Below are 15,007 nucleotides of genomic sequence, written 5' to 3' on the forward strand. Positions count from 1 at the left end.
TGCAGATCATTTGAGAACTTCACCCAGTATGACAAGCAAGCCTTAAACAAGCTAAAACTTTATTTTAAAATACTTTTCTCCTTTTTGGAGCAGTAGCTAAAATATCTTGAAAATGGAAATAAGCAGATGGGAGGCAGTTACTTTGATCTAGTCCTGATTGTACAGTATTTAGTGGCTGGTGTCAGTGATTCCTTATGTCAGGTCAGTGATATAAAAGTATACTTTGATGTTGGTTTAATTTACTGCTGGAAGAGCTTTATCATCGTCATTAGTAGAAAAATTAGGCCTATGCCCTCCTTATACCGCTCCATCTGTGTGGTTGAAAGAGACTGTATCGTGCAGGGGGGTCTTGTGTATTATTAAACCACATAAACAACTTGGGTTTTTTTGCCAGTTTTTCTTCCATTTCTCCCCCTCCTATCCTGAAGATGTTGACTCTTGCTGGGTACAATTCCACGGCACCTGCAGCCATTCATCAGGTGTGAACATTGGCAAGCTACTTGCCTGTTACATTATAACTGTAATATTAACCAAATACAACAAAAATAATCAGTTAAAACATTATTTTAAATATAATTTATAATTTTAAACATTGCAGTCCTGCTTCTCTTGACATACATTCCCCCATCCCTCTTTCTCACCGATTTTATTACTTTCATTTGCATTTACCTTTTACAGTAATTTCTTTCCAATTTAACCTATTCTGTTCTACATCACTTTTTATTTCAAAAGTAAGTTTTAAATATTTTACTGACTATTTTCCTCTGGGTCCCATTGTCCATTATTTATCATCAAATATAGAAGGTCTACTGCTTGACAAGTTGGCCCCAGTTTCCCCGCCCCTCCCCCCAACCCCCACCCCCACCCCCATTTGCTCTAGCGTAAGTCAGACGGTCTGCTTTTCACAGGAACACAATTTCAGCAGCATTGAACTCAACTGTATTTCCCATTCCATCTTATTTAAGTGACATGGGCAAGGGTCGTGCAGGATTATCACTTTAGATTTGGCACTCACCCAGTGTGGGCCAGGGATCCCTTCACTGCCTGCAGCAGCTTAAAATGAGAATGTTATTTTTTTAATGGAGGCTGTATAAACAGGCAGAACGGCTGAAGACTGTGGCAGGCAGTAAGCCAGCTAGCAGCAGGGCACCCTGATTTGAAGACAAGTCTATAGAAATTTTGCTGCAGCAAGTACTTTCCAGGAGGGATGTGGTATTCCCACAAGATGATTTCTGGGCCAGCAAAATGCTGGGGCAGAGAGCTTGCAGGAGGTGACAGATTCTGTGAATTGCAGCAGTACTATGCAGAGGACCTGGGTTTAATGCTGCAAAATATTCACTTTTCATTCACATACTAGGGCTCCTTGATGCCACACTCGGTCAAATGCTGTCTTGATGTCAAGGGCACTCACTCTCACCTCACCTCTGGAATTCAGCTCCTTTGTCCATATTTGGACCAAGGCTGTAATGAGGTCAGGAGCCGAGTGGTCTTGGCGGAACCCAAATTGAGCATCGGTGTGCAGGTTATTGGTGAGTGAGTGTCGCTTGATAGCACTGTCGACGACACCTTCTATCACTTTAAGTAAGAGTAGACTTATGGGGCGGTAATTGGCTGGATTGGATTTGTCCTGCTTTTGTGGACAGGGCATACCTGGGCAATTTTCCACTTTGTCGGGTGGATGCCAGTGTTGTAGCTGTACTGGAACAGCTTGGCTAGAGGCGCAGCTTGTTCTGGAGCACAAGTCATCAGCACTACAGCCGGGATGTTGTCAGGGACCATAGCTTTTCTTGATATCACGTGGAATTAATCGAATTGGCTGAAGACTGGCTTCTGTAATGGTGGAGGCCTCAGGAGGAGGCTGAGATGGATCATCCACTCGGTACTTCTGGCTGAAAATGGTTGCAAACACTAAAGCCTTGTCTTTTGCACTCACGTGCTGGGCTCTGCCATCATTGAGGATGGGGATGTTCACGGAGCCTCCTCCTTCCATTAGTTGTTTAATTGTCCACCACCATTCACGACTGGATGTTGCAGGACTGCAGAGCTTTGATCTGATCCGTTGGTTGTGGGATCACTTAGCCATGTTTATAGTATGCTGCTTTCATTGTTTAGCATGCATGTAGGCCTGTGTTGCAGCTTCACCAGGTTGGCACCTCATTTTTAGGTACAGCTGGTGCTGCTCCTGGCATGCTCTTCTACACTCCTTATTGAACCAGTCTTGGTCCCCTGGCTTGATGGTAATGGTAGAGTGAGGGATATGCTGGGCCATGCGGTTACCGATTGTGGTGGAATACAATTCTGCTGCTGCTGATGGCCCACAGCACCTCATGGATGCCCAGTTTTGAGCTGCTGGATCTGTTCTGAATCAATCCCATTTAGCACGGTGTGGAAGGTGTCTTCAGTGTAAAGAGGGGACTTCGGCTCCACAATGACTGTGCAGTGGTCACTGCTGCCAATATGGTCATGCACAGATGCATCTGTGACAGGTAGATTGGTGAGGACGAGGTCAAGTGGGCTTTTCCCTCATGTTGGTTCTCTCACCACCTGTCGCAGGCCCAGACTGGCAGCTACGTCCTTCAGAACTCAGCCAGCTCGGTCAGTAGTGGTGCTACTGAGCCACTCTTGGTGATGGACATTGAAGTTCCCCACCCAGAGTACATTCTGTGCCCTTGCTAAACTCAGTGCACCTTCCAAGTGGTGTTCAACATGGAGTACAGCTGAGGGAGTGTGGTAAGTGGTAATGAGCAGGAGGTTTCCTTGCCCAATTTTGACCTGACGCCTTGAAACTTCACGGGGTCCTGAGTCAATGTTGTGGACTCCCAGGGCCACTCCTTCCTGACTGTATACCCCGTGCCGCCACCCCGGTGGGTCTGTCTTGTTGGTGGGACAGGACATAGTCATACTCACAGAATTATACCTTTCAGCCAATGTCCCAGACTCCTCCATCAATGCCACCTGGATTTCCTGCCACCATGGGGAAAGTGTGTAATTGCTTTCACTGTCAAACAGTGAATTAGTCAACTGGTTTATGCAGCAATGAACTGCAGACTGACTGATGTTACTGATGTTCCCCGGCCCTTCGGAAAGAGCCGGAGGCAAAAAAGTTACAGACAGCCTAAAGATCGATCCTCACCCCCCGTCTTGTTCCACATCTACATGCTGTCCTTTAGCGGCAACATCTGAAGATATGGGGTTAGGTTTCACATGCACATGCACCCAACTCTACTTCTACGCCACCTCTGTGTTGTCAGCTGCTTTTCTGACATTGAGTCCTGGATGAGCCAGAGTTTCCTACAGTTGAAGGTTGGGAAGACAGAAGCCATTGTCTTCAGCCCCCACCACAAACTCTCTACCCTGGCCACTCTTGCCATCCCCCAACTCAGTCACTGTCTCAAGCTGAAGGAGACTGTTCACAACCTCAGCTTCCTATTTGATTCTGAGCTGAGCTTACAACCCATACCCTCCCCATCACAAAGACCACATAATTCCACCTCCATAACATCGTCCGTCTTTGTCCCTGCCTCAGCCTGCTTGTTGCTAAAATCCATTTCCATGCCATTTTCACCTCCAGGCTTGAGTATTACAATGCTCTCCTGGCCAACCTCCCATGCTCCTGTCTCCATAAGCTGCGCCAAGTTCCACTCGTCCATCACCGCTATGCGAACTGACCGACACAGGCTCCCGGTCCCTGAACGCCTCAAATTTTAAATTCTCATCCTCGTACTTAAATCCCTTTATAATCTCCACCTTCCCTAACTCTGTAACCTTCTCCAGACCTACAACCCTTCAAGAACTCTGCGTTCCTCTGACCCTGGCCTCTTGTGCATGACTCATTCCCCTCGCCCCACCATCGCCAGCCATGCCTTCAGCCATCTAGACCCTATAATCTGGAATTTCCTCTCTATCTCTCTCCCCCTCCGCCTCCCTCTTCTCTCCTCTCTTTAGAATCTTTGACCAAGATTTTAGTCACCCCTCCTTCTTTGGCTCAGTGTCCATCATTCTTTGATTAAACTTCCATGCAGCGCCTTGCGATGTTTTTCTACAGTAACAGCACAATATAAATGCATGTTGTTGTTGTCATCTTCACTGTAACTGACAGCACCGTGTGTGCTCTGGAGTACAGTTGGACCACCTCCTGCAGCATCACACAACCCTGTCACTGTCTCCCTGGTGAATCGGAGCCTTCTAAGCCTCTGTAAGATCCAGATATTTGTGGTGCAAGCCTATTCAGTAACAGCAGATAGCTGCTTCCCTCTTGTGATTTTGCCTCATGTCCCTGGAATCCAACAGTTCTTCTTCATTATCATCCTCTTCCCCCAAGCTCCACAGTACAGTGGGAGTATGAAAGGTGACACCAATTGTAGTTTGGGAAAGGTGTTTTCTTGGACAGAGGCTTCCCAGAGCAGGCCTCAAAATCTTCTTGTCCTAAATAGTACAGCCCAACTTGCACTAGGACATTTTTTCAGCTATGTGGTAAACCACTGTTATTGTTTTCACTGTTGTTCACTGTGGTTCACTACTGTTATCGTTATTGGCACATTGTTACCTCTTGCTACTCACTGTGTACCAACGCATGCCTCAGCTGGCTCCGCCTACATGACCTGGTATAAAGGTGGCTGCTCGGCAGCCCACTTCCTTCTTGGGACCAGTCGCCCACGAGAGGCATGCTCTGTTCTTTAGTTAATAAAAACCTTTTCATTACTATCCTAATTCATCGCCTTTTATGGAATAATTGATAAGTGTATCAATTTTATTAACTAAAATTAAAATGTCGGGACCTGAGCAGCAACAACAGCAACAACAGCAGGCGTTGTTGCGAGCCCTCAGACCAGCATGCCTGGACCTCGACCCTCAAGCGGCGGGTTCAGCTACCAATTTCGAACACTGGCTGAGCTGCTTTGAATCCTTCTTAGAAGCCTCCGCCGTGACATCGGAGGAGAACAAATTAAAAGTTCTGACCGCCCAGGTGAGCCCTCAAGTATATACACTCATCCGGGACGCTACTACGTACACGGCGGCTCTCGACCTGCTAAAAGGGCAATACAAGCGCCCAGTGAATACGATTTACGCCAGACACCTCCTGGGATCCCGCAGGCAGCAACCGGGGGAATCGGTAGAGACATTTTTACGGGCGTTACAGACACTCTGCAGGGACTGCGACTGTAAGGCGGTAACGGCTGCGGCGCACGCGGAGGGACTTATCTGTGATGCCTTCGTTAAGTGCCTCCAGTCTGACTACTCCCGGCAGAGACTGCTCGAAAGCAAGGAGCTCGACCTGAAGACGGCCGTAGCCCTCGCGCTCTCACTAGATGCGGCCCACCGAAACCTCGAAGCATACTCACGTAACGGTGCCGCGCCATGGCCATCGCGACCTTGGGACATGGGACCGCCGCCCCCGGTACCAACTACTGCAGCAATGTCCCGAAATCAACTGGGACCGCCGCCCCCGGTACCAACTACTGCAACGATGTCCCGTAACCAGGCCCAAAAATGCTACTTCTGTGGCCAGTTAAAACACCCTAGAGCGCGCTGCCCGGCGAAGACCGCTACCTGCTCTGGCTGCAGGAAGAAAGGCCATTACGCCAACGCCTGCAGAGGGAAACCCGCGAACGCCAGCAGCGCCGCGTGTGAACCGTGGGGGCAGCCATCTTCTCCGCCATTTTGTGCACCTCCGGCCGCGTGGGGATCAGAATCATGGCCGCCGCCATTTTGCCCGCCGCACTCAAGATCCATTTTGTCTCCGGACTCGACCACCATCTCGTCTGACAACCATATCGGCTCACTCAGCCATACACTGGCCTCCGTTACGCTTGATCAAGCTCTCCCTCATCATCTGTCCAGGTCCATGATGGACATTACGGTAAACGGCCGCGCCACTACTTGCCTGTTTGACAGCGGGAGCACGGAGAGTTTTATTCACCCCGACACGGTGCATAGCCACTCCCTCACGGTCCTGCCAACGCGCCATCGGATTTCTATGGCGTCCAAGTCCCATTCAACGGACGTCGGCGGCTACTGCGTGGTGACCCTTTCGGTTAGGGGCACCGAATATAAAAATGTTAAACTTCTTGTCCTGCCCCGTCTTTGCGCTGCCGTTCTGCTAGGGTTGGATTTTCAGTGCCACCTCAAAAGTGTCACATTGGCATACGGTGGACCCCTCCCCCCACTCACAGTCTGCAACCAACAGTTTTTAAATCACCCGCCGCGCACCACTTGCAGTCTTTCCACACTCAAAGTCCCCCCCCCTCCCCTGTTCGCTAACCTCACCCGCGACTGTAAACCCATCGCTACCAAGGGCAGGCGGTACAGCGCCGGGGACAGAGCTTTTATTAGCGCTGAGGTGGAGCGGCTCCTGAAGGAGGGCATTATCGAAGGGAGCACCAGCCCCTGGCGAGCCCAGGTTGTAGTCGTTAAAACCGCCAATAAACGCCGCCTGGTCATTGACTACAGCCAAACCATAAACCGGTACACCCAGCTGGACGCATACCCCCTTCCCCACATATCTGATATGGTCAATCAGATTGCGCAATACAGGGTATTCTCCACCATTGACCTTAAGTCAGCATACCACCAACTCCCTATCCGCCATGAGGACTGCCAGTATGCTGCCTTCGAGGCAAACGGCCGCCTCTACCACTTCCTTAGGGTTCCTTTCGGCGTCACCAACGGGGTTTCGGTCTTCCAAAGGGAGATGGACCGGATGGTCGACCAGAACGCGCTGCAGGCCACCTTTCCCTATCTGGATAACGTCACCATCTGCGGCCACGACCAGCAGGACCATGACGTTAATCTAGCGAAATTCCTCCGTACGGCCCAGCGGCTGAATCTAACATACAATAAGGAGAAATGTATGTTTCGCACCAAGCGCCTTGCCATCCTCGGCTGCGTAGTGGAGAATGGAGTCATTGGGCCCGACCCCGACAGAATGCGCCCCCTTATGGAGCTCCCCCTCCCCCACTGCCAAAAAGCACTGAAGAGATGCCTGGAGCTTTTCTCTTACTACGCTCAGTGGGTGCCCAACTATGCAGACAAAGCCAGACCCCTCATCAAGTCCATCTCCTTCCCCCTGACATCAGAGGCGGGTGCAGCCTTCACTCTTATCAAGAGTGATATTGCGAAGGCCACAATGCATGCAGTGGATGAGTCCATCCCTTTCCAAGTGGAGAGCGATGCATCCGACTTCGCCCTAGCTGCAACCCTTAACCAGGCGGGGAGACCCGTGGCCTTTTTCTCAAGGACCCTCCAGGGCCCCGAGATTCGACACTCCTCTGTCGAAAAGGAGGCCCAGGCTATTGTGGAAGCGGTGCGGCACTGGAGGCATTACCTGGCCGGAAAACGATTTACCCTTCTCACTGACCAGCGTTCTGTTGCTTTTATGTTCAATAATAAGCAGAGGGGCAAAATCAAGAACGACAAGATCTTGAGGTGGAGAATTGAACTCTCCACCTACAATTACGATATCTTGTACCGGCCCGGGAAACTCAATGAGCCCCCAGATGCTCTATCACGAGGTACATGCGCCAACGCGCAGGTTGATAGACTGCGGACCCTCCACAATGACCTCTGCCACCCCAGGGTCACCAGATTCTGCCACTTCATTAAGGCCCGCAACCTGCCCTACTCCATCGAGGAGGTCAGGATTATGACCAGGAACTGCCAAACCTGTGCCGAATGCAAACCGCATTTTTATAGGCCAGACAGAGCACGCCTGATCAAGGCTACCCGCCCCTTCGAGCGCTTGAGCATCGACTTTAAGGGGCCTCTCCCTTCCTCTGACTGCAACGTGTACTTCCTCAACATAGTTGATGAGTACTCCCGTTTTCCCTTTGCCATCCCTTGCCCAGACATGACCAGTACCACGGTCATCAAATGCCTGAATGACCTCTTCGCCTTGTTCGGGTTCCCTAGCTATATACATAGCAACCGGGGCTCCTCTTTCATGAGCGACGAACTTCGGCAGTACCTGCTCGCGAGAGGTATTGCTACGAGCAGGACCACCAGCTACAACCCCCAGGGGAACGGCCAGGTGGAAAGAGAGAACGCGACGGTTTGGAAGGCCGTCCTCTTAGCCTTAAAATCTAAGGGCCTTCCGACCTCTCGCTGGCAGGAGGTCCTCCCTGCGGCGCTCCACTCCATCCGGTCACTGCTTTGTACTGCCACTAATGCCACCCCTCATGAGCAAATGTTCGTTTTCCCCAGGAAGTCCACATCGGGAACCTCGCTACCGACATGGCTGACTTCTCCTGGGCCCGTCCTACTGCGGAGGCATGTGAGGACCCATAAAATGGACCCCCTGGTCGAGAGGGTGAACCTCCTACACGCCAACCCCCAGTATGCCTATGTGGCATACCCAGACGGGCGGGAGGACACGGTCTCCATACGAGACCTCGCACCCTCGGGCGCCCCTGAATCACCACCGTTATTCCCCACCACTTCTCCCAACCCAACCCCTGTAGACGGCATGCCGGAGCCCCAGGACACTTCGTTGACCACTCAGACACCAGATTCGACGTTGGATACTGCAGCACCGCTGCCGCTGCTACGACGATCAGGACGGCATACAAGGCCTCCTGATAGACTTACCTACACGAACTTTTAGCACACTTCACCCCGCTGCACTCAATTTTAAACAAGGGGTGAATGTGGTAAACCACTGTTATTGTTTTCATTGTTGTTCACTGTGGTTCACTACTGTTATCGTTATTGGCACATTGTTACCTCTTGCTACTCACTGTGTACCAATGCATGCCTCAGCTGGCTCCGCCTACGTGACCTGGTATAAAGGTGGATGCTCGGCAGCCCACTTCCTTCTTGGGACCAGTCGCCCACGAGAGGCATGCTCTGTTCTTTAGTTAATAAAAACCTTTTCATTACTATCCTAATTCATCGCCTTTTATGGAATAATTGATAAGCGTATCAAGCTATTTAACAGATACAGAGATAAGTACAGCAAAACTGATAGTTGCTGGTTGCCCCTTTAAACACAAAAGGCTAAATGAATGATATTACATCTGCTGCTCTTTGAAGTCAGTGGAATTGAATATTGGGCGGTGCGTATAACATGCGGCCGACGCAATATCACCCGTTTTGCGCTGCCACCGAAGAGGAATTTCTACCAGCCAGTTTATACGGGCTTTCCAGCGCTCAGCATAAATGGAGCAAAATGACCCAGAGGGTATTGTGGCATCACTTCTGTGCCATTCTCACTAGTTAAATCCCACCACCAGTTTTGCACACATCTTGGTTCCTCTGTCCCTTTTCCTTCTCCCAATACCCGCCAAACTAACATATACAGGGCATTTAAGCAAAGGAAAATGAGACCTGTTATCAGCAGCCTGAGCAACAAGATGATGCCTGCTGAGATAACTCAGCATTACAGGTGGGGTTAAAAAGGCAGATACATTCCTATGGGATGGGTTGGTGAAATTAATCCTAGCTGTAATATTATAAACTTTTAAAATTATTTCATGGATATGATCCACTGCACAAGTGCAATGATGCCATTTATTTCACAGTCCAGTCACGTGTACTTGTATATATTTTTCTTATGTGAACAGATGGATGTTTAACTTTTTTTTTCTTCCGCAGGAAAATGTCAACATTGATGAAGCAGCTCGATGTTTGGTGAAACACATCATCGCTAGTGAGAATGATCTTGCACAGGCTGTTGAGTCTGATATTGTCACCCCTACACTCAATTCCTTCAGAAGCAACGGCAGCTGCTCATCTTGTTTTAAGTCCTAGGTCGGAATCTTGCTGTAACTACAGTCCTGTTACAACTTCCATACTAAGTTGCAATATTGGCATTTACAGCAGGAATGTTGTTAACTGGAATCTGAAGAAATGTGAATAAAATTTCCATTTCAATAACAACAACTTGCATTTATGTAGCGTGTTCAACATAGAAAAACATCCCAAGGTGCTTCACAGCAGTAAGAAACAAAAGGAAGGTTTCTGACATGAAAAGACAAGTGTCACAGTAACGACTAACTTTAATGAAGACACCGTCTTTATGTTTGGGAAACAAAAAAAACAAGGGAGTAAAATTCAACTGACAGGGGTGCAAAATGGACGCTAGCAGATTGGCTGTTTCAATGGAAAGGAAAATCAGGCAGGGTGTGTACCATCAGCCGACCTGCCACTGCCCATTTTGTGCCCCCGCTAAAGCTGAATTTCACCCTTCAGGTGTCATTTTCATCTGTCAGCAGTAGTAAGGCAGTCACCTTTTCACAATACAGTCATATGTTCTGACAGCACTTCATGATTCTTCAGTGTTTGCCAAACTATTTTTGATAACTCTGCCCTTTTTGTCATTCTGTTTTTTAAAAACACTTTCATTTAAACCATGAACACTGATGCCATCTCTGGGGGAAGGACTGGAAGGTGATATTGAGCATGATGCTTTGAGGGAGGTGCAATGAACTGTGTGCATGGTTGAAATAGTTGCTAAAACTCTCTGGGTTAATAACTATATGCTAATTTAGCTCCTTCATGCTCTCTGATTCATTAACTCATTCAAGCTGATTCCCACTACTGATATCATTGCCAGTTTGTTTACCCCCACCCCACCCCCCTTTCTCCTCTCCTGAAAGTGTTAACTCCACAGGCCCCAATCACCCTCAATATATCTCTCCTAAGTGGCAATTAGCTATGTGTGAGCTTTGGCAAGGTTGGGGGTGGAGGCATGATATCAGATAAACCCAATCCTGTCTCCAGCCAATGTTCCCAGAAGTCAGTTTCCATCACGGGGATTATTTGTAATTGGGAGTCGTAATCTTGAGTGATTTTTCCTTGCCTTTAACTCAGCAGCATTGAGGTCAATTGTCACACGTTTACCACCTTCCTGACTGAGATTAGTTCATTCAGCACAGACCAGGGATCAAACCTGGGACTTCCTGCATTATATGGCTGCTTAGTATCAGCTTGGCTCAGTTGTAATATTCTCACCTCGGAGCATCTAATGTAGCTGACAGTTCAAAGGGGTACTATATTGTCACAGGTACCATCTTTTGGATGAGATGTTAAACTGAAGCCCACCTTCCTTTTGAGATGGATATAAAAGATCCCATGACATTATTTGAAGCAGAGCAGAGGATCTATCCTGGCCAACATTTATCCCTTAACTAACACCACCAATAAAAAGGTAACTGATCATTCCCCGTTGTTGTTGTTGTGAGACCTTGCTGTATTTACATTTGCTGCCACATTTGTCTACATAAGATGAGTACACTTCAAAAGTAATCCATTGACTGTGAAGCACTATGGGACTTCCTGAAGATGTGAAAGGCAATACATAAGAGCAAACTCTTTGTTTCTTTCTTTCTTGCTGAGCCAAATGAGGAAGCCTGTTGCACTCTGCTTAATTCACCCATCATCCCTCACTGACGTACATTGACTCCCAGTCAGTCCCCAGCATCTCAAATTTAAAATTCTAATCTCTCCATGCCCTCACCCCTCCCTATCTCTGTAACCTTCTCCAATGCTACGACCCTCCATAAACCATCTAGTCCTCTGACTCCAGCCTTATGTGCATTCCTCTCCTTTCATTCCATCATTGGCAGCCGAGGCCCCACACTCTTTCTTTCCTAAACCCCTGCATCGCTCCACCTCCCTCTCATTTAATACCCTCCTTAAAAGCCACCACTTTAACAAGGTTTTTGATCACCCTTCGTAAATATCTCCTTCTTTGGCTCGGCTTTTCTACATTAAAGGCCCAATGTAAATGCACATTGTTGTTGTTAAATACATTCAAAAATAAACAGGAAACTTCTTTGCCTCTAAAAGAAAACCTGATCGTGACTCTCTTCATTGTTAAATTTATAGAGATATACTTTACTTTCTCCAATATAGGAATGCACCAGGATAATGCTGTACTTGGACCTTTACCCTGGAATATCTGTAAAAAGAATACCCTAGGGGGGAGAAATTTGGTATCACCCTGTTTGGGGCACAATTATCGGCTGGGCGCAAAGTTTAGTGCCTGGCACTAATTATCGCCTCCGACTGCAAACTTGGCTTCTATCGCCCCTGGAGGTGATTGGAGCGCTAAACCAGGCGCTACACACCTGTCTTAAGGCGCTAATGCCGAGGAGCGAGGCGCTACCTCAGAGCGCGGGCGCAGCGCAGGTGATGTCAGTCAGCAATGGAACACAGACACACTGGCGCCGGCCAGTTCTTAAAGGGGAGGGTCGATCTTGCTCTCCGTCCACACCCTGATCATTGCAGCCTTGAATCTCGGCCTGGAGAGACCTGTACATCAATTCTGCTGGAAAGGACAATGGAGAGACCCAGGGAAAAAGCTCAGAGTGCAGCCCCCATAGTCTCTTCTAAATCGATGCAAGGAAGGACAAATCAAAATGAACCTGCAAAGTGCAGCTCTGTACCCAAAACTCCTTCACACAGCATTGAATCTCTCCAGAAGTCTATCTCTCGCTCTCTCTCTCAGAATGCTTGGTGCAAAAATGTCACCAACAAAAAAAGTCAGGAAGCTGCTGCCTTTAAATAGCACTCCCCCAATCCCTTCCCGACTGCAAAACGTTCCCCTTAACCTGTCGTTGTTGGCGGCAGGAGGTAAGGCAGGGGGCGCCACTCAATATCCGGTCCAGGGTGCTACTGGGGCGTTGCACGCTTCACGATCTGCGGGCGCAGGAGATCGTGGCGGTAGTGTTTAGCGCCGCCGCAAAATGTCTGGTCAATTTCGCGAGCGGCGCAATCATTGCCGCGTCCGGGCGCTAGTTGCTTTGCGCCCCATTAGTGCCCTCTTCTAACGAGAGGCGCAAAGCAACCACATTTTTCCCCCTAGGTACCTAATCTTAAAAAAAAATCTTAGATTTATTAATATATTTGAAAGGTCACCACGTAGTAAATGCACTACACAGTATGTTATTGAATCATATTGAGCAGAAAAGCCTGAGCCCCTGTGCTGAGTTAGCTGATCGCGGCCAGGCAGCAGTGGGCACTATTATGGGCACTATTATTAGCCCTCACACTCCTGGGCTAGAAAAATCAGCCATAGTTCTCACTCCTCATCACTATTCACTGACTCCTACACAGTGAGCAATTCAGTTGAGTACAGATGGGGCTGGGCTGTAATGCTTGTCCATGGTCAAATAACCTGCTAATATTCTTGTGCAGGATTACACATGAAGAAGTGCCACCTGGACAAGCTGTAAGAGAATTGACAGTGTCTGCAGCCCTGCCCCGGCATGAGCCACCATCTCCGAAAGAGGAGGCGGAAATGGGAGAAAAATAGATGGGAAATTGGAGGGAAAAAATCAGGTCACCGTGTGGCAATTAGTTTCTCTCTTGGGGCTGCTATCTCAGGTATTTATCTGAGGCCAAGCACTGAGCTATGTCTCATGGCTTAACCTTGGCTCCCAGAAACTCCCCCATCATTTCCCCCAACACTACTCATTATTTAAGTGGACTCAGCTAATGCTAAGTGACAAAACATTTTACCCTGGATTTTCTGTCCTTCCTCCGCCAGTTTGTTTTTCCAGTGAAACTGGGCAGGATATGACTTGGGGATCTGTTCCGCCTGGTCTCTGCTCATTTTTTTGGTTTTCTAATTTCCCATTAGCAGTGATGGGTGACTCTACATCTGCCCATATATGGACAAATGTATTGTAATCGTATGCAACTAATGGAAATACATCATCTAACGTATTTCCTGTCTTTTGTGTGAAGGTAATACTGGGCGTAAGGGACACCAGTTCATCCCTGGCATCCACCATTGCTATGTGCAGCAGAAGGTGGTATTCACATTTTAAAAGGCCAAAAGTCCCAAGCAATTGATCAACAGCTAATCATTGTATTAAAAAAAAACTTTTATAGGCAGCATAGAAGCCACCATTACACTAAAGCAGGTTTCTGTGGCCTGCAATAGCCAGTCTCCACACGTCCCCAATTAGGCTCCCCAAAGAAAGCCAGAGAGCCCACCAAAATGAATCAAATGATCTTGAACCTGGAAAATCAATCAAGGTCACTCACATGGGGTGGGCAGAAGTCCCACCCTGCTACACTTCCACTAATGTTACAGCCAAGCGGTAGATCAAGGCCTGTATTTCTGTTTGTAGCCTCTCGGGCACCACAATGATCAATTTTAAACCATTTGTCAAAATAATGAACAGAGAATTTTGACTAAACACACACACACACACACATGGGAGAAACTGATGTTAGTTATCTTTCAGCGATGGTGTACACCAGTGTAAAGATCACTATTATTCATTGGGGGTGAGTTTCCTTGGAGCTTCGCAGCTTCTTCACCGTAACTTCGGCGGATGTGCGACAGAAACTCTGTTTACAAGCGCAAATGGCATTTCTGCTGCTCTCCCGATGAAATAACAGGCAGTGTAAGAGAAGCTCCGAAGAGATTCACCCCCCACTGTCTTGTGTGAAATGTTATCAGTATACGAGTGAGGCTAATAAGAACATAAGAATTAGGAGCAGGAGTAGGCCATACGGCCCCTTGAGCCTGCTTCGCCATTCAATAAGATCAAGGCTGATCTTCGACATCAAATCCACTTTCTCGCCCGATTCCATTCTAACCCTGGGGAACTGGGGTTCCTGTGAAACAGAGGGGATGGCTAGCAGAGAGAAGTGTTAGTATCTATGTTACCTTGTGATACTAATGATTGGTGTGATTCATTTCTTTGAGAAGAAGGTGGAAATGCCTGACTCTAGTATTTGAGTCATATCCTCCCTCTAGTGTGACATAACGATTTAGATAGAGGAAAGCCTGCTGCTTTTTTGAATGGCAATTTGAAATAGGAAATTTTGTTACAGAAAAATGCAAAAATTGCAAACATAAACGTTTTTGTTAATAGTCATAGTCATAGAATCATAGGCCTAGAAATTCGGTATAGCCGCGTTTGGGGCGCTAGTCCTGGCGAGGCGCAAAGTTTAGTGCCAGGTGCAATTTAGCGCCACCTAGCGCGATATTGGGTTGCAGCACCCCTAAAGGTGATTGCAGCACTAAATCAGGCGCTGCACGCTACTCTGAAGG

At 48.1% G+C, this 15,007-nt stretch overlaps 1 protein-coding gene across 1 annotated transcript in view; it reads left to right on the plus strand.

Annotated features, from left to right (window-relative positions):
* The window catches only part of rab38a (RAB38a, member RAS oncogene family), a 106,871-nt gene extending 95,083 nt beyond the window's left edge, over positions 1-11,788 (plus strand). Inside the window, exon 3 of the mRNA XM_085998805.1 lies at positions 9,589-11,788. Within this exon, the coding sequence (XP_085854931.1) occupies positions 9,589-9,744 (156 nt within the window). The 3' untranslated portion in view covers positions 9,745-11,788. The remainder of the gene's footprint in view (positions 1-9,588) is intronic.
* Positions 11,789-15,007: the final 3,219 nt, after the last annotated feature.

Source organism: Somniosus microcephalus, chromosome 10 (genome assembly GCF_052327205.1).
Source record: "Somniosus microcephalus isolate GS21.2 chromosome 10, FLI_Smic_1.0, whole genome shotgun sequence".
NCBI classification, from domain to species: domain Eukaryota; kingdom Metazoa; phylum Chordata; class Chondrichthyes; order Squaliformes; family Somniosidae; genus Somniosus; species Somniosus microcephalus.